This window comes from Dipodomys ordii, unplaced genomic scaffold (assembly GCF_000151885.1).
Source record: "Dipodomys ordii isolate 6190 unplaced genomic scaffold, Dord_2.0 Scaffold148, whole genome shotgun sequence".
In the NCBI taxonomy this organism is placed as follows: domain Eukaryota; kingdom Metazoa; phylum Chordata; class Mammalia; order Rodentia; family Heteromyidae; genus Dipodomys; species Dipodomys ordii.
The window spans coordinates 219,244-243,104 of record NW_012267364.1 but is presented as its reverse complement, the minus strand read 5'-3'; the positions used below and the strand labels follow the sequence as shown (position 1 = coordinate 243,104).

Sequence of the window (23,861 nt, the reverse complement as noted above, 5' to 3'; positions counted from 1 at the left end):
AAGCCAGAAGTGAAGCTGAGGATCAAGTAGGAGAGAGTGAGCTTTGAGCAAAAGAAAAAAAAAAGCTTAGGGACAATGCCCAGGCCCTGAGTTAAAGCCTCAGTACTGGCACCAAATGAAACAAAACAAATAACAACAAACACATGATGCTGTAAGCCCTTTCCCCCCAGGCAGGCAGTACTCATGCTTTGCCTTGTCCAGGAGGTAAAAGAAGATCTTTGGGAGCTGGGAATGTGGCTTCGTGGTAGAGTGCTTGCCTAGCACGCATGAAGTCCTGGATTCCATTCCTCAGTACCACATAAACAGAAAAAGCCTCAAGTGGTGCTGTGGCTCAAGTGGTAGGGTGCTAGCCTTGAACAAATGCAGCTCAGGGACAGTGCTCAGGCCCTGAGTTCAAGCCCCAGGATTGGGAACACCAACAACAAAAAGAGCTCTGGTTGACACCTCTGGCTTGGGAAGTGGAAGGGTTCACTGGGGAGCTCAGGGGCAGGCACAGGGCTCAGAGGAGGGTGGAAGGCAGCCTTAAAAAGTTTTGGTGGCAGGAAGGTAGGCAAGGCCTCCATGGTGGCTCTTGCTCCCTGCCTTGCCCTGTGGCTTTGTGCAGGGCAGTTAGCAAGGGCAGCAGCATGAGAAAGGGTGCCAGTCAAGACAAGGGGCAGACATCTTTCCAAAGCCAGTGCCCCGCCCACCTGCCTGGTTCCTGGTTGCATAGACTCTCAAGGCTGAGACCATGAGGACAAGGACACTTGGGACCCCTGTGGATCCCTGACTTCTGTGAGGCTGTTCTATTCTCACTGCCTGTCTCTCTGCCTCCAGAGGAGCTGCTCTCTTTTGCCCACCTGCCCCTGAGGTGCTCTCCAAGGTGCTGTGCTGAGGTGTTCTCCACAACTCCTCTCACCCCTTCAGTCTTATGCCACAGCCAGGCAGGCATCATAAAACTGGCTGTAGGGGTCCACTCTGGGAAGGAAAGGGGACTCCTGACTTCATGTAGGGAACCTGGAACACAGCCATATTTGATGACCTTTTACTGAGAACTTGTAAGGCCGAGGGATGGACTGTGGGGGCAGCAAGGAAATCCCAGGTACTAGGGGTCCTGGGCAGTGAGTATCTATTGGCTGGTAGGCTCTGCCTTGGAGCCACTCAGCTGAAGCCTTAGAAGGCTCTTGCTTGCTTTCTAGTTTGCCTGGTGCCTTCCCAGTTACACCAGACCCTGTGTGTAGAGCTGTGTGTGGCTTCAGATCAGGGCTCCAGGTAAACCCCAGCGGAACTGGGATGCATGTGGGGTTGGAGGCATGGCTCAGTTAGAGCACTAGCCAACGAGCAAAGCATCAGGTTCTAAGTTCAAGTCCCAGTCTCAGAACAACAACAACAAAAGTAAGATGGATGTCCTCGTTCAATCCCTGTATCTGCATGCAATTATTGAGGCACCTGGTGGCTATGGGCACTAAAGGCATCAGAAAGCACAGGACAAAGTGCTGTGACTGCCAAGCAAGGTCGACCATGTGGAGTCCCTCCAACTGGAGGATCAAAAAAGGCTTCCTGGAAGAAGAGGTCAGTGTGTTTGATCTTCAAGAATAGTTAGAGCTGGCATGCATACAGATAAATGAGGCTGGACAGACAAAGAGAGAGCAGAGATACTGATGAGAAAAGATGGTGTCCCAGATCCCAAGTTCATCATTTACTGGTATAGAGGACATGCAGATGTGCTCATGGTTAGTAGTGGGCTAGATCTAGACTTCCAGGCTATGGGCTTTTGAATGAATTCTTAAGGCAAAACGGAATGAGAAAAGCTCCAATCTCAACTGTGGCTGATACACCTCTTTTGCATAGACCACAATGGCAATGAGGACTGCACACTGATACAGACAGAACTTCCATGTGCAACAGTCATTAAACTACAAGATAGAATGTAGATGTGGGGAGGGGGCAGCAGCATGAACAACTTCATGTTGTTCATGGCTGGTCAGTCATGGGCTGATATTCTGTTATCATCTGATATTGAACCGAAATTTCATGTTCCACTGGTTTCACTAACACAGATAGCATCTATACAGTTCCATCCCAATCCCAATCACCCTAAGACCCAGCACCTCCACTTGTTCCATGCCCACATTCTTTCTTTCTTTTTTTTTTCTTTCCTTTCTCTCTCTTTCTCTTTCTTTTTATTGTGAAAATACTGTACAGAGGGGTTACAATTACATGGGCAAGATAATGAGTACATTTCTTTTTTTTTTTTTTTTTTTTTTTTTTTTGGGTCCGGTTGTGGGCCTGAACTCTGGGCCTGGGCGCTGTCCCTCAGCTCTTCAGCTCAAGGCTAGCGCTACCACTTGAGCCACAGTGCCACTTCCAGCTTTTTTCTTTTTGCTTATGTGGTGCTGAGGAATTGAACCCAGGGCCTCATGCATGCAAGGCAAGCGCTCTACCACTGAGCCACCTTCCCAGCCCATGAGTACATTTCTTATCCAGCATTGTAGCCTCCTTCTTTGTTTCCCCATCCCATCTCTTCCCATCCTCCCCCTCCCTGCCCCCCATCCTCCCTGCCCCCTTTCTTTCTTTCTTTTTCTTTCTTTCTTTCCTTCTTTTTGTGTCAATCCTGGGGTTTGACTGTGAGCTTTCCCTGAGCTTCTTTTGCTCAGGGCTAGCACTCTACCACTTGAGCCACAGCTCCACTTAAAACTTTTTTGTGGGGGGGCAGTATTAGTTTATGGGATGCAAAAGTCTCACAGACTTTCCTACCTGATCTGGCTTCAAACCACGATCCTCAGATCTCAGCCTTCTGGGTAGCTAGGATTACGGGCATAAGCCATAGGTGTGCAGCTCATATCCACATTTTCCAGATACATCACTGTCATCAGTTAAGGCACCAACTGAACCCCACCATTCTCATCCCCACTACAGAACAAAGGCCCAAGGTCAGTGTAGTCTGCCTTTTTGCTGCCTGGAGAGAAGGAAGAGATGAGCTCTGAGAGTCTAGCTTTTCTCACATCATCCTGAATATTGGAGTTTCCTTTGGTTTGCTTTGATTTTTTTCCTTAGACATTTAAATTATGGGGCTGGTGCTGGAGCTCAGGGACAGAGTGTGTATTTAATATGCATGAGGCCCTAAGTTTGGATCCCTCGTACCAGAAAGAAAAGGAAAACTAGTGACTCATATGACCAAGGTGGGAGGCAGCTGAGAATCCTACACCAGACCCATGATCTTCATGGATGCTATCTTTAGAACTGAAGCCAGGGCCATGTAAGTTCTCTGCAGTGCTTGCTCACTGGTGCTTTTGTGTGTGTGTGGGGGGGGGGAAGGACACTTCATAGAACTCCCTACAGGAACTGATCTTGAATAAGATCCCCAGATCCACACCTGTAATCCTAGCTACTCAGGAGGCCGAGATCTGAGGATTACAGTTCAAAAGCCAGCCTGGGCAGGAAAATCCGTGAGACTCTTATCTCCAATAAAGCACTAGAAAATCGGAAGTAGCGCTGTGGCTCAAGCGGTAGAGTGCTCACCTTGAGCTGAAGAGCTGAGGGACAGTGCCTTCCATGCCAGGTGGTGATGCTGTGCTCCTAGCTACTTAGGAGACTGAGATATGAGAATTATAGTTCTAAGCCAGCTTTGAGCAGAAAAGTCTGTGAGACCTCTTATTTCCAATTATCTAACAAAAAGCCAGAAGTGGAGGTGTGGCTCAAGTAGTAGAGTATCCACCTTAAGTGGAAAAAGCCAAGTGAGAGCAAGAAGCTCTGAGTTCAAGGCCATGTATCTACCAAAAAATATCCCTAGATTCTTCAACATGCCTTTAAATATTGCCTTTCCCTTCCCTCAACCCTGAATGCTTGGTGTTTACCCACAGACCAAGAACCTAGAGCAAAAGGTTCATGTGCATACCTGTGTATCCTGGTGGGAACCTTTGTCCCAGGCCAGTGAACAGTGATGAACTTTCCAAGGGCCCATATTTAGTTCCAACTTCATCCCCAACAACCCAAGGCTTATATAGAGCTATGGAGGGCAGCTTGATAGCAAGTTTGACAGTGAGTTGAAGCAAAGAAGACAGCACTAGGTTCAAAATTTCCATCACTCTTGCCTTGTGTGGTGTCCTCAGTCCCCAGCAGGCAACTAGAAAATGTAGGATGGGGCCAAGGACAGGTAATCAAAGACTAGTGCCCTGCAGAGGGCTGATGGCTCATGCCTATAATCCTGGTTAAACAGAAGGCTGAGATCTGAGCATTGAGATGTAAAGCCAGACCAAGCAGAAAAGTCCATGAGACTCTTATCTGTAATGAACACACAGAAGTGTGACTCAAGTAGTAGTGCATCAGCCTTGAGCAAAAGAGCAAGGTGAGAGTTTGAGAATCTGAGTTCAAGCCCCAGTACAGAAGGAAGGAAGGAATGAAGGAAGGAAGGAAGGAAGGAAGGAAGGAAGGAAGGAAGGAAGGAAGGAAGGAAGGAAGAAAAAAGGACTCATGTCCTGTGTCAGCCTGGGCCTTTTTATACCTGCCACCTGTGAGGAACCAGCTCAGCAAGCTTCAGGGCTTGCAGTTTCTTCTCTGAGGCAGCTACACCACAGGCAAGGTTTTTTGTTTTTTTGGTCAGTCATGGGCCTTGAACTCTGGGCCTGGGCACGGTTCCTGAGCTCTTCAGCTCAAGGCGAGTGCTCTACCTACCATTTGAGCCACAGCACCACTTCCAAAGCAAGGTTTTTCACAGAGGCTGGGAAAGTGGCCTTGTGGAAGAGCCAGGGCCATCCCTGTTGCAGGCTTGCAAACTGGAAAAAGGCCCAAGGCCTCCTCTCTGACCATTAAACCAGGGAAGTTGTAGGCAGAGCGTGTCCGCTGGAGGAGAGAAATTGGGTGACAGTTTGGTAAATAGCTCATGATTACCTTGCATAGAGATACATTCACTCCAAGTGTGGGCCAGGGATCAGTACCACTAGGGAGTTTGATGGAAAAAAAATACCGGACTCAGCCCTACCCTAGGCCTGCTCAACTAGAAGCTGCAGTTTAATAAGATCCCTATGTGATCACTATGCTTCAGGAACACTGCAGTGATTAGAGCTCAACCCCCTTTCTACCAGTTGGCAGTGGTGTGATGTACAAATATGCAATCTCTTAGGAATGCAGATTCCTCAAAAAGGGTTCACTATGTCTATCATTTTGGAACACTGGAAAGATCAAACAAAATAATAAGGTAACATTGATGCTATTAGGGAAGCACTCAGTAGAGGGACGTATTGTTAACTCTCTTTCTAATAAGAATAGCACCCTTAGTTAGCCCAGTGCCAGTGGCTTTACACTGGTGATCCTACCTACTCAGAAGGTTGAGATCTAAGGCTTAAAGTTCAGAGCCAATCCTGAATTCAATCTCCAGTTACTAGCAAAGAGAAAGGAAGAAACAAAAAATAAAAAAGAATGAATGAAAGAAAGAAGGAGCCAGGTGCTGGTGGCTCATTGCTTGTAATCTTAGTTACTCAGGAGGCTGAGATCTGAGAGTCATGGTTTGAAGCCAGGCCAGACAGAAAAGCCTTTGAGACTCTTATCTCTAATAAATTACGCAGAAAAAGTTGGAAGCAGCACTGTGGCTCAAGTGGTGAAGCACTAGCCTTAAGCACAAAGAGGCTCAGGGACAGTATCCAGGCCCTGAGTTCAAGCCCTAGGATGAGAAGAGAAAGGAAGGAAGGAAGGAAGGAAGGAAGGAAGGAAGGAAGGAAGGAAGGAAGGAAGGAAGGAATATGGAGCCAGGTGCTGGTGACTCATGCCTGTAATCTTAGCTACTTAGGAGGCTGAAATCTGAGGACTGCAATTCAAAACCAGATTGGGCAGTTAAGTCCATGAGCCTCTTATCTCCAATGAACTACCAGGAATTCCAAAGTGGAGCTGTGGCTCAAAGAGGTAGAGCACTAGCCTTGAGAAAAAGAGCTCAGGGACAGTGCCCAGGCCCTGAGTTCAAGCTCTACAACAAAGGAAGAAAGGAAGAGAGAAAGAAAGAAAGAAAGTAGGAAGGAAGGAAGGAAAAATGAAAGAAAGAAAAGAAAGAAAGAAAGAAAGAAAAAGACAGAAAGAAGGAAGGAGAAAGGAAGGAATGAAGGAAGAAAGGAAGAAAGAGAGAGAAAGAAAGAAAGAAAAAGACAGGAAGGAAGGAAGGAAGGAAGGAAGAAAGGAAGAAAGAGAGAGAAAGAAAGAAAGAAAAAGACAGGAAGGAAGGGAGGAAGGAAGGAAGGAAGGAAGGAAGGAAGGAAGAAAGAAAGAAAGAAAGAAAGAAAGAAAGAGGGAGGGAGGGAAGGGAGGGAATAGCACCCTTTGCCAGTTACTGTTGGATCACACTTGCAATCCAAGCTACCCAGGAGAATGAGATCTGAGGATTTTGGTTCAAAGCCAACCCCAGGCAGAAAATTCCTCTTATCTCCAAATAGCCAGCAAAAACCTGAAAGTGGGACAGTGGCTTAAATGGTAAAGTGCCAGCCATGAGCAAAAAAGCCAAGTGGTACTGTGAGGCCCTGAGCTCAAGCCTTAGAACCAGCACACCTCCACCCCCTCCCCCGGAAAGAAAAAAAAGAAAAAAAAGTAGCATACTTTATTGGAGACAGATTCTACTTGGCTGACATAAAAAGAGGCTTCTTTCTTCTCCCATGACATACTGGTTAAGGTTTCAAATCAAAATGACCCTCAGTCATTTTGTCCTTATGGGTAAGCTCTAGAATCTTGAGCAACTGAATTCTGTTTCTGTTTTCCTTGTGTATTAGAGTTGATAAAACCCTTATCAGAGGGATGTTCTGTAAAGATAAGGTGGTAGAGGTGTGGCTCAAGTGGTAGAGCACTTGCCTAGCACATGTAAGCCCCTGAATTCAAACTTCAGTACAGGAAAAAAGTAAATAAGTAAATAAAACCAATAAAACCAAGAATATATATGTATTGTTACTGTATATATACATACATATAAGAATATATATTCTTATCATTAAGTAGTTGTACAAAAGGATTTCAATTCAACACATCAGTTTATAAGTACAGTGCATCTTGATCAATGTCACACTTCTATCATTCTCCCCATCTTACCCAACCCCACCTGTCCCCTCAAGTTACATGGTTCTATTTTTACATATGTACATTAAATACAATGACTGTACTTGTCCACCTTTCCTAAGTCCTTCTCCTGGCTCTCCCCACCTTCCCCACGGGGCCCCCTCCATTTCCTATGAGTGGATTTTTTGTTCTCTGCCCTATTTCTCAGGTAGCAGAAGTCTAATCCCATCAATGCAGGCCCTGCCTGCTCTTGTCCTGCAGTAGTCCCAAAATGAGGCATTTATAGAATTCCTTGGCTTTTGAAGTATCATGTAGGCATCTGATGGAGATCTCTATCTTGTGATCCTGCTGGCTCATAGTGACAGAGTAGCCGCTTCTCTTGTTCTATTTACAATGCCGTTGAGATCCACAGATGTGCAGGGCCACATCTGTGTCACTCTTGGATGTGTAGGAAACCTACTTGGGCATTAGCCCATGTGAGGATCTTTAAACTGTGTTGACTATGCCTGTTTCTTCACCATGAGTCCTGTCACTTTTTAGGGTTTACACTGAAAAGGGACACAAGTGATTCTTTCCATAACTCCTGCCCCCACTGGTCCAGATCAGCTGATCTGCCTGGATGATAGCTTTTATCCTTCTGGCTTATGTACTATTCGTGTCCCAAGTCCTCCTCACAGTTCCAATCTCTATGAACTTGCCATTCAAACATTCTTCCTCAGCTTTTTAAATTCTTTTAAATATTACAATATCCCCTAAAGTAATGAATAAGTTCTCTGGCTGAATGGACAAAAGAGAAAGAGGATGGTTGATAATTAATTTACCTTCCCACTGGGCTATATTTTGCTGAGAAAAAAAAATTTAGCAAGTACAACTGGATGCTCATGGCTCACACCTGTAATCCTAGTTACTCAAGTGGTTGAGATCTGAAAGTCCAGGTTCAGAGCTAGCCCCAGCAGGAATGTCCGTGAGACTCTGATCTCCAACTAACCACCAGAAAACTGGGAATGGAGCTGTGGCTCAAAGTGTGGAATGCTAGCCTTAAGAAAAAGAGCACAGGGACATCACCCAGTCCCTAAGTTCAAGGCCCATGGACAAAAATATAAAAGAGAGAGAAAGAGAGGAAGAAAGGAAGGAAGGGAGAGAAATAGAGATAGAGAGAGACAGAGAGAGAGAAAAAGTTATTAGTGAAGCTATTGCCTGAGCGGTAGAGCATCAGCCTTGAGTGAAGAAGCTAAGGGACAGTGCCCAGGCCCTGAGTTCAAGCTCTAGTACCAGAGTGAGAATATGTTTTAAATTCCCAGGTGTTGGGACTGGGAAGGTGGCTCAGTGGTAGAGCACTTGCCTTACATGCTGAGGCCCTGGGTTCAATTCCTCAGTACCACATAAACAAAAAGAAAAAGGCCAGAAGTGGCGCTGTGGCTCAAGTGGTAGAGTGCTAACCTTGAGCTGAAGAGCTGAGGGATAGCGCCCAGGCCCAGAGTTCAGGCCCCACGACTGGACCCAAAAATAAAAAAATAAAAAATAAATAAATTCCCAGGTGCCTCTGTGTGGTCTGTCTGCTCCTATGTTCCCAGAGGAGCACTGGCCCCGCCCATGGAAGGTATAAGTACTGGAGATTCTGCTGGTTTTGGTAGAATGGTGCTTTCCTAGACCTACCACTGCTGCCCCCCCTGTGCCCCATGCAAAGGGTCCAGGGGCATGGGTCCTCCTTGACCGGTTGTCTTTTTTGGTCCCACCTCATCAGCACCCCCATTGAGCATGCTCCGGTGTGCACCAGCCAGGCCGCCACCCCACTGCTGCCCGCTTCTGCCCAGCCGCCTGCTGCTGCCTCTGCCAGTGCAGCCTCGCCACCCCTGGCTGCAGGTGCTGCCCATGCTGCCACCGCCTCTGCTACAGCCCCTGCCTCAAGCCCTATGGATAGTCCAAGGTAATTGGCCTGCAGGTGTCTGCCATCACTATGGGAAAGGAAAGCAGAAACACCCTGGAACCATCTTCGAACAGCTTGAGCCCATTGGTTGGTGTCCTGCAGAAATATAGGCAAGCCCAGAAGGGGCAGACATTGGCCTCATTTAGCCAGAGCTTGGCACAGAGACAGAGCAAGTGTGCACAGCCCTTAAGTCTGAGATCTTGGTCCCTATGACTATTTTATCTCTGCTCCTAGATCCTCTCAGTGCTTGGCGGTAGGTTTTGTCCTTGGGCTATTCCTGGCCAGAGCCCTAGAGAGGTAGCATCTCTCCTCCTATAGTTCTGCAGGGTTGGGTACTGCACCCATGGGGAGCAGGTAGAAGGAACACAGGAAGCTAGAGGCCAAGGAAGGTCAGTTTCTAGGAGTTCACTTCTCCACACACCCCCAACCTATAACCCATTTGCCTTGGGTGTTGATTGTGTGTTCCCTTTAGGATCTGAAAGATGCAGAGACATGTTCTGCAAGGTGTTCATTAATTTTAAGTGAAGAAAGGGGTTTCAAAAACAAATGGAATTGAGAAACATGGAGTCAGACAAGATTAAACAAGCTACTGAACTCCAGAGTTCCTGGAACTTTCAGCTCCTCAAAACAGAGGCCAAGTTCAGCATTTCCTGAGGGCAATGAACTAGGACACATTTTCCCCCATCCATTTGCTCCCATGGTTTCTGGGCCACATGTGGAGAGAGGCTGTTCAAGTCAGTGGGAAGAGGCAGCAGGAATTCTCTAAGTGGACCGGGTTTGCTTGGGAGAGCTGCTAGGAGCCTCGTGGCTTCTTCCTATGAACCCTTGCTGAAGCATTCTTGCTCAGAAACCTGAGACCATTGCTTGGACCAGCAATGACAAAATAATAGGACACCAATGTCTCACACCTATAATCGTAGCTACTCAAGAGGCTGAGATTTGAGGATTGCAGTTTGAAGCCAGCCCTGGAAAGAACATTTGTGAGACTCTAAGAAGCAGAAAGTAGAGCTGGAGCTCAAATAGTAGAGCAAAAAAGCTAAGGGGACAGCACTTAGGCCCTGAGTTCAAGCCCCATGACCAGCACAGAAAAGCGACAGACAGACAGACAGACAAGAAGTAGGAAGAAGAGGCCAGGTGGTGGAGGCTTTGAAGTCCATGGAAGTATTGGGGAATGGAGGACCAGGTAACTCTAACCACATCTATTTCCCTCCTTTTCCCTCCTGCCTCCATCCTGGATCCCACCACAGCATGGCAGTCCTATGGGGGAGTAAAGGCTAGGACCTTTTCTCCTTTCCCTCCAAAGGTGGTAGGACTAAGCACAGGGTATAGCTCCCCACTCCTGCAAGATTCTGACTTCTTCACAGCTTCTGGCAGCTCCCTCAAGAACCTTTTTTTCTTTTGGTCAGTCATGGGGCTTGAACTCTGGGCTTGGGCACTGTCCTGCGATCTTCATCTCAAGGTAAGCACTTTACCACTTGAGCCACAGTGCCACTTCTGGTTTTCTAGTGGTTTATTGGAGATGAGTCTCACAGACTTTCTTGCCCAGGCTGGCTTTGAACCGTGATCTTCAGATATCAGCCTCCTGAGTAGCTAGGATTACAGGTGTGAGCCACTGGTGCCCAGGTTCACCAAGAACCTTTTGGTGTGTGTTCCTGTAATGGGGCTTGAACCCTGGGCCTCACACTTGCGCTCAGCTTATTATTCATAGCTGGCGCTTTAACCTTTGAGACATACCTCCACTTGTCTTTTTGGTGGTTAATTGGAGATCATTCTCAGATTTGCCATCTGGGCTGACCCTTGATATCAGATCTCAGCATCCTTAGTAGTTAGGAGTATAGGTGCAAGCCCAAGTATATTTCTATCAGATTTCCTGCTCGTGGAGGCTTCTGGAGATCAGGGAGCCAGTTTGCCATGGCTGCCAGGTCCCTGATGGTAACTCTTTCCCCTTGGTTCCAGGCCGGGCTCTGCCTACAGCTCTTCAGCGGCTGCCTCTCCAGCACCAGCTTCTCATACAAGCTACAGCGAAGGTCCAGCTGCACCTGCACCCAAGCCCCGGGTTGTCACCACTGCCAGCATCCGGCCTTCTGTCTACCAGCCAGGTGAGAAGCAGAATGGGAGGGAAGGCTGTCCAGGCTGCACAAAGGGTGAGCTCTCAGGTCACATCTCCTGAAGAATGGTGGCCAGTGAGGCCCTGCTGTTGAGTCTCAGCCCTTCTGAAGCCATTTGTGGACAAGAATTCTTTGCAGCCTGTATCTGGCCTTAGAAGACAGGTAGACAGTGCCAGGTAGGGATGGGATCTCCTAGCTCTTAAAACGTGATGTTTCAGGGTTTGGAGGCATGGCTTAGTTGATAGAACACTAGCCAATGAGCAAAAGAGGCAGGTACTGAATTCAAATCTTGGTCTTGGACCTAAAAAGTAGAAAAAAGAAAAGCAAAGAAAGAAGCAGATGTTCTGGTTGAAACATTTATGTTCAAAGTGAGCATTAGAAGGTTTGGAGGAATGAGTAAGGGAAAAAAAGTACCATTCCTCCATGAATCTGGGTCTGGCTCAAGCTAGAGGACAGATTGCTGTCACAAAAAATGTCACAGGTGTGGGACTTACTGTATCACAGGGGAATCTTAACTGTTCTGTCTATTTTGTGGTTCTGTGGTTCCTAAGCAGAGGCAGTAAATCTGGAGGTACAGGGCCTGCTCAGGATGGGTCCAACACAACTCACTGGCCATTGTTCTTTCTGAGCTCCCGTCTTCGTCAGTGCCCAGGGTGGCCAGCAGGGACAGCAGAGTTAGCCCATGTCCCCTTGCCTTCCTAGCCAAAATTGGGTCTACTCTCTAAAGCCCAAGGGCAATTATTTAGGCTAATATGAAGCCTACGTTTCTGTGCCAGTTGGTATTCCTGGCATCCCCTCTTTCCCATTGGATTCTGACTCTGAACTCTAGTAGAGCAGGGCTATGGTGGATTTTCCCCCCTTATTACCTCACTTGGGCCTGGTATGAGGAGATATAAAGCGAAAGCAAAGAAAATGGAAGAACAGGACTAGAAATGTAGCTTAATGGTAGAGGACTTACCCAGTACGCTCAGGGTCCTGAGTGTGTGTGTGTGTGTGTGTGCGCGCGTGTGTGCGCGCACACATGCGTGCATGTAAGTGTTGGTCCTGGCGCTTGAATTCAAGGCCTGAATACTGTCTCTTAGCTTTTCTGCTCAAGGCTAGTGCTCTGCCACTTGAGGCACAGTTCTACTTCTAGCTTTTTGGTGGTTAATTGGAGATAAGAGCCTCACTGACTTTCCTGCCCAGGCTGGCTTTAAACCACAATCCTTCTGATCTCAGCCTCCTGAGTAGCTAGAAGGCGTGAGCCACCAGCACTTGGCTAGACTTTTTTTTAAGAGCAGTTTTAGATTTATAGCAGAACGAAGTGTGGAAGGTACAGCAACTTCCATGTCCTTCTTGCCTGGCATAGACACACACGATAAACTGATGAAGACAGGAAATCTGCAGACTTGTCTGGGAAGGAATGGGGTGGGTCATTCTAAGGAAGAGGGAAGGGGCACAGAGAAAGCCTTCTGTGCATAAGTGTGAATTACCCAGGAGCCAGAAGTTAAGAGCAACACTTGAACATCTAGACTCTGGGGCATGTCCTGTTCAGGCACAAGAGAGACTCCACTGAGTTTTTCTCCTGGGGATGGGGCACAGAGGAGCTGGGCCCGGTAAGGCCTTGTCTGGGGGAGATTGAGCTTGGCCTATGGGGCAGAGGTGCCATGATCAGTCCTGTTTTATAAAACTCATTCTGATCACAGTGTTGAGAGTGCAGGAAATACTTTAGTATCACATTGACAATTCCCAGGCTGCTCTGGAAAGTAAATCTACCCCATCTCTCAGACTCCAACTTCCTCATCTGAAAAATCAGGATGTGTGTGTGTGTGTGTGTGTGTATGTTCATGTATGCCAAGTGCAGCAAGTTTTGAAGTTAAAACTCCAGGGGCTGACCAGACACCGATGGATCATACCTGTAACCCAAGCTACTCAGGAGGCTAAGATCTGAGGATGGCAGTTTGAAGCTAGCTTGGCAGACAAGTTCATGAGATTCATCATTTCCAATTAATCACCAAAAAGTGGGAGTGGAGCTGTGGTGCAAGTGGTAAAGCGATAGCCTTAAGCAAAAAAGCTCAGCGCCCAGACTCTGAGTTCAAGTCCCAGGACTGGCTCACAACAACAACAAAAACACTACAAAACAGAAACCCAACAACTCTCCGGGGTGGAGTGGCATTTTGTATAGGGCTGCAATGTGACCGATCTTGGGTGGAAAGGATGGAAGTGGCCGCGCCTGGGAGACCGGGAACAGTGGCGGGAGCTCGTGGATGCGAGGCTGCGTGTGTCCCTGCGCAGAGGGCTTTTCTGCCCCCTGGTAGTGACAGAACCTCTGGACGCTTTCAGCGTGGCCGAGGTCGTTCCCCGAGGTCCCGCCAGGGGGCAACGCGGCTCCAGGGCGCGCACCGCTGGGCGCGCACCGCAGGCCCGGCCGGCGTCGTGCCTTTCCGCTCCAGTCCCGGGCAGGAGCCCTGGCGGGAGAGACGGGGTCGGAGCCGCGGGTCTCCGCGCCGTTCCCAGGCGCGGCAGACGTTAACTCATTGCTGCCTGGAGGAGAGAAGGGCGGGCAGTTCCCCAGCTTCCCGTCCCGGGGAGGCCCGGCCGCCGAGGGAGGTCCGGGGGCGGCTGGCTGGCGGCCCGGGCGAAGCAGGGAGCGTGGGCCCGCGCCCCACCCGGCTGCGGGGACCCGGGCAGCTCCCTGCGGGCCTCCCCCGGGCCCAGGGCGGCGTTCGTCGTGCCTGATCTTATCGTTGGCGCAGTATACCGAACACCTGGGGCCCGGGAGGGGCAGCGGCTCGGGGTCCCGCGAGGAAGGGATGGTCCAGGTGGCCACGTTGGCCCGGGGGTCGGGCCTGGGGCCGGGCCGGGCGGCGGCCGGGGAGCTCCGGGAGAGCCAGGCCCAGCTCGGCCCCGGAGTGAGTCAGAGATCAACCTTGTTTAATTACACAGTCTCGAGACCTCCGAGTGCGATAGGGAGCCTTTTGAACTTGCCAATTAGAGATGAAATATCACCTTCTAATTTGGACGTGCTGAATTCCATCATGCAGAAAATAGCAACAGAGCCCCGAGGCTCCCAGATGGATATCGTGTCTCTGGGCTTGTCGCGCGGCGAGGCAGGCTAAAGGGCACAGGGGGAAAGGGGACCGGAAAACAGCTCCAACCCACCCCACCCTGCCACTTCCAGGGAGTCGGGGGACTCCAAGTAGGGGGTGGGGGTGGCCCACCCCGCCACAAGGAAGGGCTGGGCCTCCCTGAGAGCTAGGAAACAGCCAAACAAGGAGGCTGATCCTAGTGTTAGGGAAGTTAGAAAAGGAGGGTAATCCAAGGGGTCCCAGGGGCTTTCACATGAGAGGAAGGGGGAGGGAGGCAGCAGGAGGAAGGGGGGCAGGAAAGGTGGATCCGCAGCAAGGTTTGCTGGGACAGGCGTGGCCTAAGCCTGCTCAACAGTCTAGGGTGTGGCTACGCCGGGGTGTTGAGCTGGACCGGTGTCCTGGTTTTTGCTAGGCAGCTGGCTGGCCGGATGGCTGACTTTGAACTCTCCAAGGCTCAATTCCTCCTCTGTAAAATGGACTATCAGTCTGGTTGCGCTGTGTGGTGTATTTATTTCCTGAGCTTATGCGTACCACCAGCCTGCATGTGGAAGCCACACTGGTAGCCATTGTTTTGATGAGAGACACCAAAATCTGAGAGCAAGAAATATTCAGGTAGTCAAAACTGCCTTGTGAAAAAGTTGGTGAACTTAGTTTTAATGTATTTATTTACCTCTGCCAATATCATAAATAGCTGTCGCAATCCCCGGAAACCAGGGACAAGACAGTAACAGACACCGGACCATGAAATTGAGGTTTGGGAACCAGGGGCCTGAAGTCTCTGCTAGCTTCAGGTGTCCTGGGTCCATTTTACAAGGTATTTATTGAGTAGGGTACAGGTGCATACACAGTGAAGTCACAATTTCCTTGAAGTCACAAGCACCAATCATGTGGTATATTTTTACTCAAGTGACTAACTTTTTTATCTTAAGAAGCAGGTGTAAGTAGTAAATGACTTATGGTTAACACAGATTTTTGTCTATCTGCAAATTCCCAGAAAGATTGGTGTGGAAATAGCCTATGCTGGGATAGAAATCTGAATTCCCTCCAAGCCAGGACTGATTGAACTTTTCGGGAAACTCTCAGTGTTCTGAGAGTTCATGTTGGGAAGAAGCATTCCATCCTCCCAATCCTTTCAGGTCTCACAGCTCGGCTTTTGGGGGCTCTCACAAAACCAGCAAACCTCTGGGCTCCAAGATGGATATTCTCTTTAAGCAAGATGACAGCAGAGCACCTAAAAGGTCCAGGAGAGTTAGCCAAGCTTGTGTAAGACACTAGGAGTTTCAATGTTAACAACCAAGGAAAGCTAACAAAATGGTGAAGATGTGGTCCCCATAGGAGGCATATAACCTTTCACTCGCTCTGGCTTCCTCCTTCTGGACAGTGGAATCTCCAGGCAACAGAAAGTCATTCATCCAGATGTGGACCCCGAAGGAACTTACTTCCTCCTCTCTCACCCACAATGCCATAGGACTAAGAGCCAGTACCTCTCTGGGTATCCCTCACCTTGTGGGGTACATTCATTGACCAATGAGAAGACATTTACACAATTTATTCTCACTGCTTTTTCCCTGCCTAGGCAGGGCTAGCATCAAAGCTCTGGCCTACTAGAGCATTGGGCAATCAGAAAATACAGAGTTCTTTCTTGCAGATTTTCTCTCTGTGTGGTTACATCTTTTATGGGACTGGTAGGTATGTTGGATTTACTTTTTTATCAGACCTGTTTAAACCTGTAATTTGGGGTGGGGGGGCATAGGAGACTTTCTTGCCCAGCTAGCTTCAAATCTCCATTCTCAGCTCTTACCCTCTTGCATGGCTAGAATGATAGGTTTGAGCCACCAGTGAGTGCCCAGCTGAAAGGCTGTCCCTCTTCTGAAAGAAATCAAGCGGTGTTGCCTGACCCCTAACCCTCTTCCCTGCAATGGAACTAATGAGTACAAGTCATAGAAGAAAGAGCAGCCTTCATTTCAAATGTCACCACACGCTTGGGCTTGTCAGGAAGACATTCCATGCTATCTCCTCTCCCCAGTCCTAGGTGGGCCCAAACCAATGATAGTGAATAGAGTTAGACCCCAGAGACAATAGAGATGACAATGACTAGGCCATGTTACTCCACTTCTTGCGGCCTTAACCAAAGGCTTGTCCAGGCTTAAGGATGGGAGGTGTTTTAGGTTGGAAAAAGGATATCATTTGGTGGGAATGTAACCTTGCTGAACCATTCTGAGACCCAGGTGCCACCCTCCTTGCCATCTACCCACACTTAGTGACACACACATGGTGTCAGCTACTAAGTTAAGTACTTTGTATTTCCTATTTTCCTTTAATCCTTATAATAACCTTATGGAGTATTATGGGTTGTTTATCACTTTTTTTTTTGATAAGGAAACGGAGGCCCAGGAACTTGCCCAATGATAGAGAGCCAGGAAATAGTAGAGTTGGGACATGAAGCTAGACTTTTTGAAGGGTAGTGCTGGGGAATCAAACCCAAAGTCTTTACATGCTAAACAAGCTAGCTACCACTAAACTATAATCCCAGCCCCAGGCTCTCCCAAGACAGGGCTCTCGATGGCTGTGCTACATTTCAGAACATGGGGTTTCCTCTATGCAGGAAGTATCAACTAGGGACAGTGGTAGAGCAGCAAACAAGACTTTGGGTTTCAATTCTTAGCATCAGTTGGAAGGAAGGAAGGAGAAGGGAAAGGAATGGAAGGGAACAGAAGCAAAAGGGAAGGCGGGAGAAGAAGAAAAAAGGAAAGGAAGGAGGAAGAGAGGGAAAAAGGGAGGTAAGTGGGAAGGACAAAAGGAAGGGAGGAAGGAAGAATGTCTAATTGCATGGAACACTAAATAGAACTGGACTTGTGTTCTTTACAGAAGCATTAGAAGGTTTTAGAGACTTTCTGAGTTTCTCTTCCTCCCCCCCCTCCCCTCATGCCCTTGAGGGTAAAAGATATTGTAAACCAAGGACTAGTGGCTCAAGTCTGTAATCCTAGCTACTCAGAAGGCTGAAATATGAGGATCAAGGTTCAAGGCAGCCAGGTAAGGAAAGGCCACAAGACTGATCTCCAACTAAGCACCAAAAATAAATAAATAAATAAATAAAATCGGGAAGTGGAGCTGTGGCTCAAATGGTAGAGCACAAAGAGTACAAACAAAGAGTGATGTACAACAAAGCTCAGGGCTAGTACCCAGATCTTGAATTCAAGCTCCAGGACACACACACACACACACACACACACACACACACCATTTTACTTATTTATTTTGTTGGTCCTGGACTTGAACTCAGGGTCTGGGTGCTGTCCCTAGCTTAAGGCTAGCGCTCTACCACTTGAGCCACAGTGCCACTTCGGGTTTTTTGAATAGTTTATTGGAGATAAGAGTGTCATGAACTTTCCTGCCCAGGCTGGCTGCGAACCACAATCCTCAGATTTCAGCCTCCTGAGTAGCTAGGATTACAGTTGTGATCTACCTCATCTAATAATAATATTAACAATGTAAGGATGATGATCTGCTGATCTGCTGTGTGCCTATCCCACCCCCTTCTCAGTAGGTGGGACAATTTCTTATGGAGAAGGTCCTTCTTCCTTTTAGGAGCCAGTAACACTCCCACTATGACTGATGACTCCTGGGTAAGCTGTGGGGGAGTTTTATGCCTTCCTATTCCATTATCCCTTCCAATAAGGGATGTCTGTGTGTTCCACATTTGCCAGCTGTGAAGGGCCATCATCTGGGAATCAAAGATGCATAGTTAGGGAAAGCTGGCCTCAGTCTACCCAAGATGGCCCAGGCATCAGGTAGGAAAGAGAGACCAGAAGTGGGGCCAGGGTCCTGAGGCCAGCTGGTGTGTGTGTGTGTGTGCACGCACATGCATTAGCACACACAGATCTAGCTCAGGAGGAGGCAAGAGGTCCTGCCAGGTCTCTTAAGAGAAGCAGGCTGGCAGAAGAGGTGAGGCTTCCAGAATCTTTTTCACTGAAGTCAGAGGTAGGATGAACCATGTCTCAGGACACAGCTAGGTCAGCCTAGCTAGGTCCACAGTGAGAGGTGGGAGAAACTTGGGTTCTAGCCAGGTGCCAGTGGCACATACCTGTCATCCTAGCTACTCAGGAGGCTAAGATATGAAGATCAAGGTTTGAAGCCAGCCTGTGCAAGAAAGTTTTTAAGACTCTTATCTCTAATGAACCACACACAAAAAAGCTGGAAATGGAGCTGTGACTCAGTGGTATAGTGCTAGCCTAGAGCAAAAAGTTCAAGAACAGTGCCCAGGCCTTGAGATCAAGTTCCAAGACTGGCACCAAAAAATAAAAATAAATAAAATAAAATAAATGGGTTCTGAGGGCTTTGGGGGTGGCAGCTGTAATGGCCTGTGTGTTGTGAGTCCACAGCTTCAGTGAGTGGCAGGAGACAGAGTGTATTCCCTTTCCTGTTCTCGGATTGCTTTTACTCCATTGGTACCTAGGGTGTTGGAGAGTGGGGGTCCTGGGGGAGGTTGGGGAGCACCCAGAGACCAAGTGAGCAGCTAGACGTGGGCTGTGTTATTCCTATCTCTTTGCCCAGACTCACTCTGAGTGATTCCTTCAAGACCCTTCCCCTTCTCAGCCAGAATCCTTCCAGGCCACCCCCCCCCCCATACACACACAGTACAAAGCAGTTGTAGCTAAACCTGAAATATGAACTTGAAAACCCAAAGGCTGGGCTGGATTCAGGTGTAACAAGAATGCAATATTTCAGAGTCCAATTACTGATCCCAGTGGCAGATGAATGCTTCCTTTGGTGCATGCTAAGTCAACTCACTTCAACCCTCTTCCAGGCCCAAGAACCCTCACACCCTGGCTCCCTGTCAGCCCCTGTAGGGCTCAGGCAGTCCCAGCCTGCTGGCTGAGCCCCACCCTGCACAGCTGCAAATATTTATAGCTACATGCCTTTCCCAGCCCTGTGCAAGCTCCCCAGGGCTCTGCTGGGCTTGCTTGCTATTTATTTCTTTAGGTTCCCTGAAGAAAGTTAAAATCTGAGCCTGAAAGAAGTTCAATAACATGTCTCCTAGTGGAGTGCTGGTGGCTCACACCTGTAATTCTGGTTACTCAGGAGGCTGAGAGCTGAGGATCGCGCAGTTTGAAGCCAGCTAGGGCAGCAAAGTCCAGGACACTTTTATTTCCAGTTGACTAGCAAAAAACTAGAAGTGGAGATGTGCCTCACTCAAGTAGTAGAGTTCCAGCCTTGAGTGAAGAAGCGAAGGAACAGCACCCATGCTCTAAGTTCAAGTCCTAGTACTGGCACTGGCATGTGCACGCATGTGCACACAACACACACACACACACACACACACACACACACACTATGTCTCCTTTGCCAATGTGAATTGAACTGTCCTCTTATCCCAGTGACCTTTTGTACTCCTCTGGCTGGCAGCAGGGAAGGAGGGGGAATGGATTCCTGACACATTTCTTTGGTTATTTTTGGTTTACAGTGCCTGCATCTACCTACAGCCCTGCCCCGGGGGCCAATTACAGTCCAACTCCCTACACCCCTTCCCCTGCCCCTGCCTATACCCCCTCTCCTGCCCCTGCCTACACTCCCTCTCCTGCCCCTGCCTATACCCCCTCCCCTGGCCCCACCTACACCCCTTCACCTGCTCCCACCTATTCTCCCTCCCCTGCACCAGCCTATACCCCCTCACCTGCTCCAAACTATAACCCTGCACCCTCAGCGGCCTACAGTGGGGGTCCTGCAGAGTCTGCCAGCCGTCCCCCCTGGGTGACCGATGACAGCTTCTCTCAGAAGTTTGCCCCCAGCAAGAGCACCACCTCCATCAGCAAGCAGACCCTGCCCCGGGGGGCTCCAGCCTACACCCAGATGGGTCCCCAGGTGACCCCCCCTGCCAGAGGGACTGTCCAGAGAGCAGAGCGATTCCCAGCCAGCAGCCGGACTCCGCTCTGTGGCCACTGCAACAACGTCATCCGGTATGGCTTCTGGGGCGCTGGAGGCGTGGCAGCATGCTCACCCAAGGGCTGAGCCCTGCAGGTGGAAGGGCAGGTGTGGGGAGATAAACCAGCCAGGCCTAGCAGCCTCAGGTCCCTCTGGATTGATATCTGTGTGGCCCTCTCTGGGCTGTAGTTTCCTTTCCTGTGTGACACCTACAGCCCTGGGGAAGATGGGAGGATCCAGTGAGGTAAGCTTTGGAGCTCCCAGCTTGGTGCCTGGTGCCTGGTGCCTGGAGCTCTCCCTTGGGCTAAGGTTGGGTTCTGGGAATCTCCAGCCTTTTCAATAGGTTTATTGGGCATACTGGCTGATGGCGCTGGCTTTGACTCCACTTTCCTTTAGGGTTGCTTCTGGGTCTTTCTACAGACAGGCCTGTGGCTCTCAAGGCTTTGGTAGACACTGAAATAAAAAACTAGCCTCTTTGCAGGGAGCTGGTGGCTCATACCTGTAATTCTAGCTATTCAGGAGACTGAAATCTGAGGAATGCAGTTAGAAGCCAGACCTGGCAAGAAAGTCTGTGAGACTCTTATCTCTAATTAACCACCAAAACAGCTGGAAGTGGAGCTGGGGCTCAAGTGGCAGAGCACTGGCCTTGAGCAAAAAAGCTGAGGGTAGCACCAAGCCCTGAGTTTAAGCCCAAGACCAGAATGCACACACAAAACAACAAAAAACAAGTCTCTTTAAACTTAACAGCCAGGAGTCATGAATTATGCTTGTTTAATACTCTGTGCGTGCGTGCGTGCGTGCGTGTGTGTGTGTGTGTGTGTGTGTGTGTGTGTGTTATGAGCCTATGTATATGAAAAAATATACTGTCTTTTTTTGGTGGTACTGAGGTTTGAATTCAGTTCTCTGCACTTGCTAGCAGGTGCTCTATTGCTTAAGCCACACTCCTGGTGAAAAATACACTCTTCTCACTTGTAGCAGCACACTGCCACTCAAAAATACTTTTGGATTTTGGAGCATTTCAGATTTTGATTTTTGGATTGAGGCTACTAATCAATCTTAGCTAGAAAAGAGCCTTGAATCTGTAATTTAATGAGTTTTTTTTGGGGGGGAGGGTCCGTCGTGGGGCCTGAACTCTGGGCCTGGGCACTGTCCCTCAGCTCTTCAGCTCAAGGCTAACACTTGAGCCACAGCACCACTTCCGGCTTTTTGCTTATGTGGTACTGAGGAATTGAACCCAGGGCCTCAGGCATGCAAGGCAAGCGCTCTACCACTGAGCCACCTTTCCAGCCCAATGAGTATTTATTCTTGATGATTAAAATTATGGGTAAATGCTTCCCCTATTCTTCCTCTTATTTTCTTTAAAATCTAGTGAAGAAATTTAGCAGGTTGTCAAATCCCAGTTCCCTCATCAATACTCCCAGTTCTTCTTGGGTGGGCCCTACTGTCATGGCAATATAGTGACATGATTTCAGAGGTAACTTAAAGTATTTGCCTTTCCACTTGGATAAACTAGGAAAGTTAGCATTAGTGATAATCTGATAACTTTGACTAATGACATTTTCATTTGTGGTCATAATCCAATGCCAAGAAATAAGACTGTGTCTCAAAAACGTCAAAGCAAGCCAGGTACCAATGGCTCACACCTGTCATCCTAGCTACTCAGGAGTCTGAGATCTGAGGATCACGCCTTCTAGTCAGTCCAAGCAGAGAAATCTGTGAGAGTCCTATCTCCAATCAATCAGCAAAAAGCTGGAAGTAAAGGTATGGCTCAAGTGGTGGAGTATCAGCCTTGAGCAAAAAAGCCAAGCAGGAGCATGAGGCCTGAGTTCAAACCCTCATACCAGCACACATAAAATGAATACTGAACACGAAAAGAGACCATTAAAAAGGAAATAAATTGATTTTTAAAGACTCAAACTGGTTTTAAATTAGGATGCAGAGGGAGAAAAAACTGTGGCTGATACCCTAAAAACTATTATAAAAAACTACACTACAAAATGATCACTCCCTTGAACCCATAAGAGAAATCTGAACAGTTGTCAGGCAGCAGAGCCGCGCAGGTCAGGTGCCTGTGAGGAGAATGAGCCCAGAGCCCAGGCAAGGCTTGGGAAGATGCTAGGCCTTTTGTCTGGGTTCTTTGCTCCTTTTGTCAGAGATTTGGGTTCTACACCCCATAGTGTGTGTGTGTGTGTGTGTGTGTGTGTGTGTGTGTGTGTGTGTGTGTGTGTGTGTGTGTGTATGGGCTTCTTGCTGAATAACTAGAGATAAGAGTTTCATGGAATTGTCTGCCCAGGTTAGCTTTGATCCATGATCCTCACATCTCAGCCTCCTGAGCATCTAGGATTGCAGTTGTAAGCCCCAACACCCTGCCCCTACAGTGGATATTTGAGTTGCTTCTGGGTTCTTTTTATTGTTAGTAAGACAACAGCAGACACCTTTCTTTATGGAGCTTTCTCAGAATTTTCTATGCTTCCAGTCGAATAGTCTCAAAAGTGGGAAATTCTTGAACTAGTGAGTTCCAGGTTGGGGTTGCTACTTATCAGGTACTGTTCTCTGCCTACCCAGGGGTCCTTTTCTGGTAGCCATGGGCCGTTCCTGGCACCCAGAGGAGTTCAACTGTGCCTACTGCAAGACCTCCCTGGCAGATGTGTGCTTTGTGGAAGAGCAGAACAATGTTTACTGTGAGCGGTGTTATGAGCAGTTCTTTGCCCCACTCTGTGCCAAGTGCAACACCAAAATCATGGGGGTAAGTGGGCAGCACCCCTCTCCATTGACCCTTGTCTTTTTTCCCTAATCCCACTTTCCTTTCCCTCTAAGATTGTGGGGTTCCATTTGGAAACTAAGAAATGACCAGGTGCTGGTGGCTCACATCTGTATTTTAGTTACTCAGGAAGCTGAGATCTGAGGATCATGGTTCAGAGCCAGCCTGGGCAGAAAAGCCAGTGAAATTCTTATCTCCAATGAACCACCAGAAAACTGGAAGTAGAGCTGTGGCTCAAAGTGGTAGAGCACTAGCCCTGAGCACAAAAACTCGAGGACAGTTCCCAGGCCCTGAGTTCAAGCCCCATGACCAACAAAAAGAAAAAAAAAATGAAAGAAAAGAAATGACTGCTAAGAGAATGAGCAACTCTTTATTTTTCTCCCACAAGGAGTTTGGTTTGCCATCAGTGAACTAGAGAGCAAATGAACTTGAGACAAGAAATAATTATGGGAAAAAAAGAGAAATAATTATGGGCCTGGACCATGCAGCTTGGAATGATAGGGGAATTCTGTAAAGCTAGTTATCCATTCATAGCCTGTTCTTACCATTCACCTGCAAGTGGCCTTGACCCTCAGTGCCCCTTGGGAATAGTGGCAGTAAAAAGCAGGACCTCCCTTCTATGTTTAATGGGGGATTAAGCATCATAGCTTATGGAAGAGTAAACAGAACCTGGCACCTAGCAAACTCAGGACACTAGGAACCTTTCCCATGCTTTCCTTAGCTTGTCCAAGATCTGCTTCCTGGGCCCTTCTGCTCTGTTTCCTGATGGCTACTTGGGCAGAAGCAGGGCCCTGATAGGGAAGTCAGAAATACCTCTTTTCCTTGGCTGGGTGTGGCTCACACCTATAATCCTAGCTACTCAGGAGGCTGAGATCTGAGGATTGCCCTTTGAAGCCAGCCCAGGCAGTAAAAGTTCTTTGGATTTAGCTTATCTCCAGTGAAAGACCAAAAGCCAGAAATAACGTTGTGGGGGCTGGGAAGTTGGCTCAGTGGTAGAGCGCTTGCCTTGCGTGCCTGAGGCCCTGGGTTCGATTCCTCAGCACCATATAAGCAAAAAGAAAAAAAAA

The 23,861-nt window shown here is 48.4% G+C and overlaps 1 protein-coding gene across 1 annotated transcript in view; it reads left to right on the top strand.

The window, feature by feature from the left end:
- Positions 1-23,861, top strand: part of Ldb3 (LIM domain binding 3) — a 73,750-nt gene that overhangs the window by 35,044 nt on the left and 14,845 nt on the right. Inside the window, exons 9-13 of the mRNA XM_013032061.1 lie at positions 8,753-8,935; positions 10,892-11,034; positions 19,576-19,664; positions 19,713-20,068; positions 22,599-22,783. Of these exons, the coding sequence (XP_012887515.1) occupies positions 8,753-8,935; positions 10,892-11,034; positions 19,576-19,664; positions 19,713-20,068; positions 22,599-22,783 (956 nt within the window). The remainder of the gene's footprint in view (positions 1-8,752; positions 8,936-10,891; positions 11,035-19,575; positions 19,665-19,712; positions 20,069-22,598; positions 22,784-23,861) is intronic.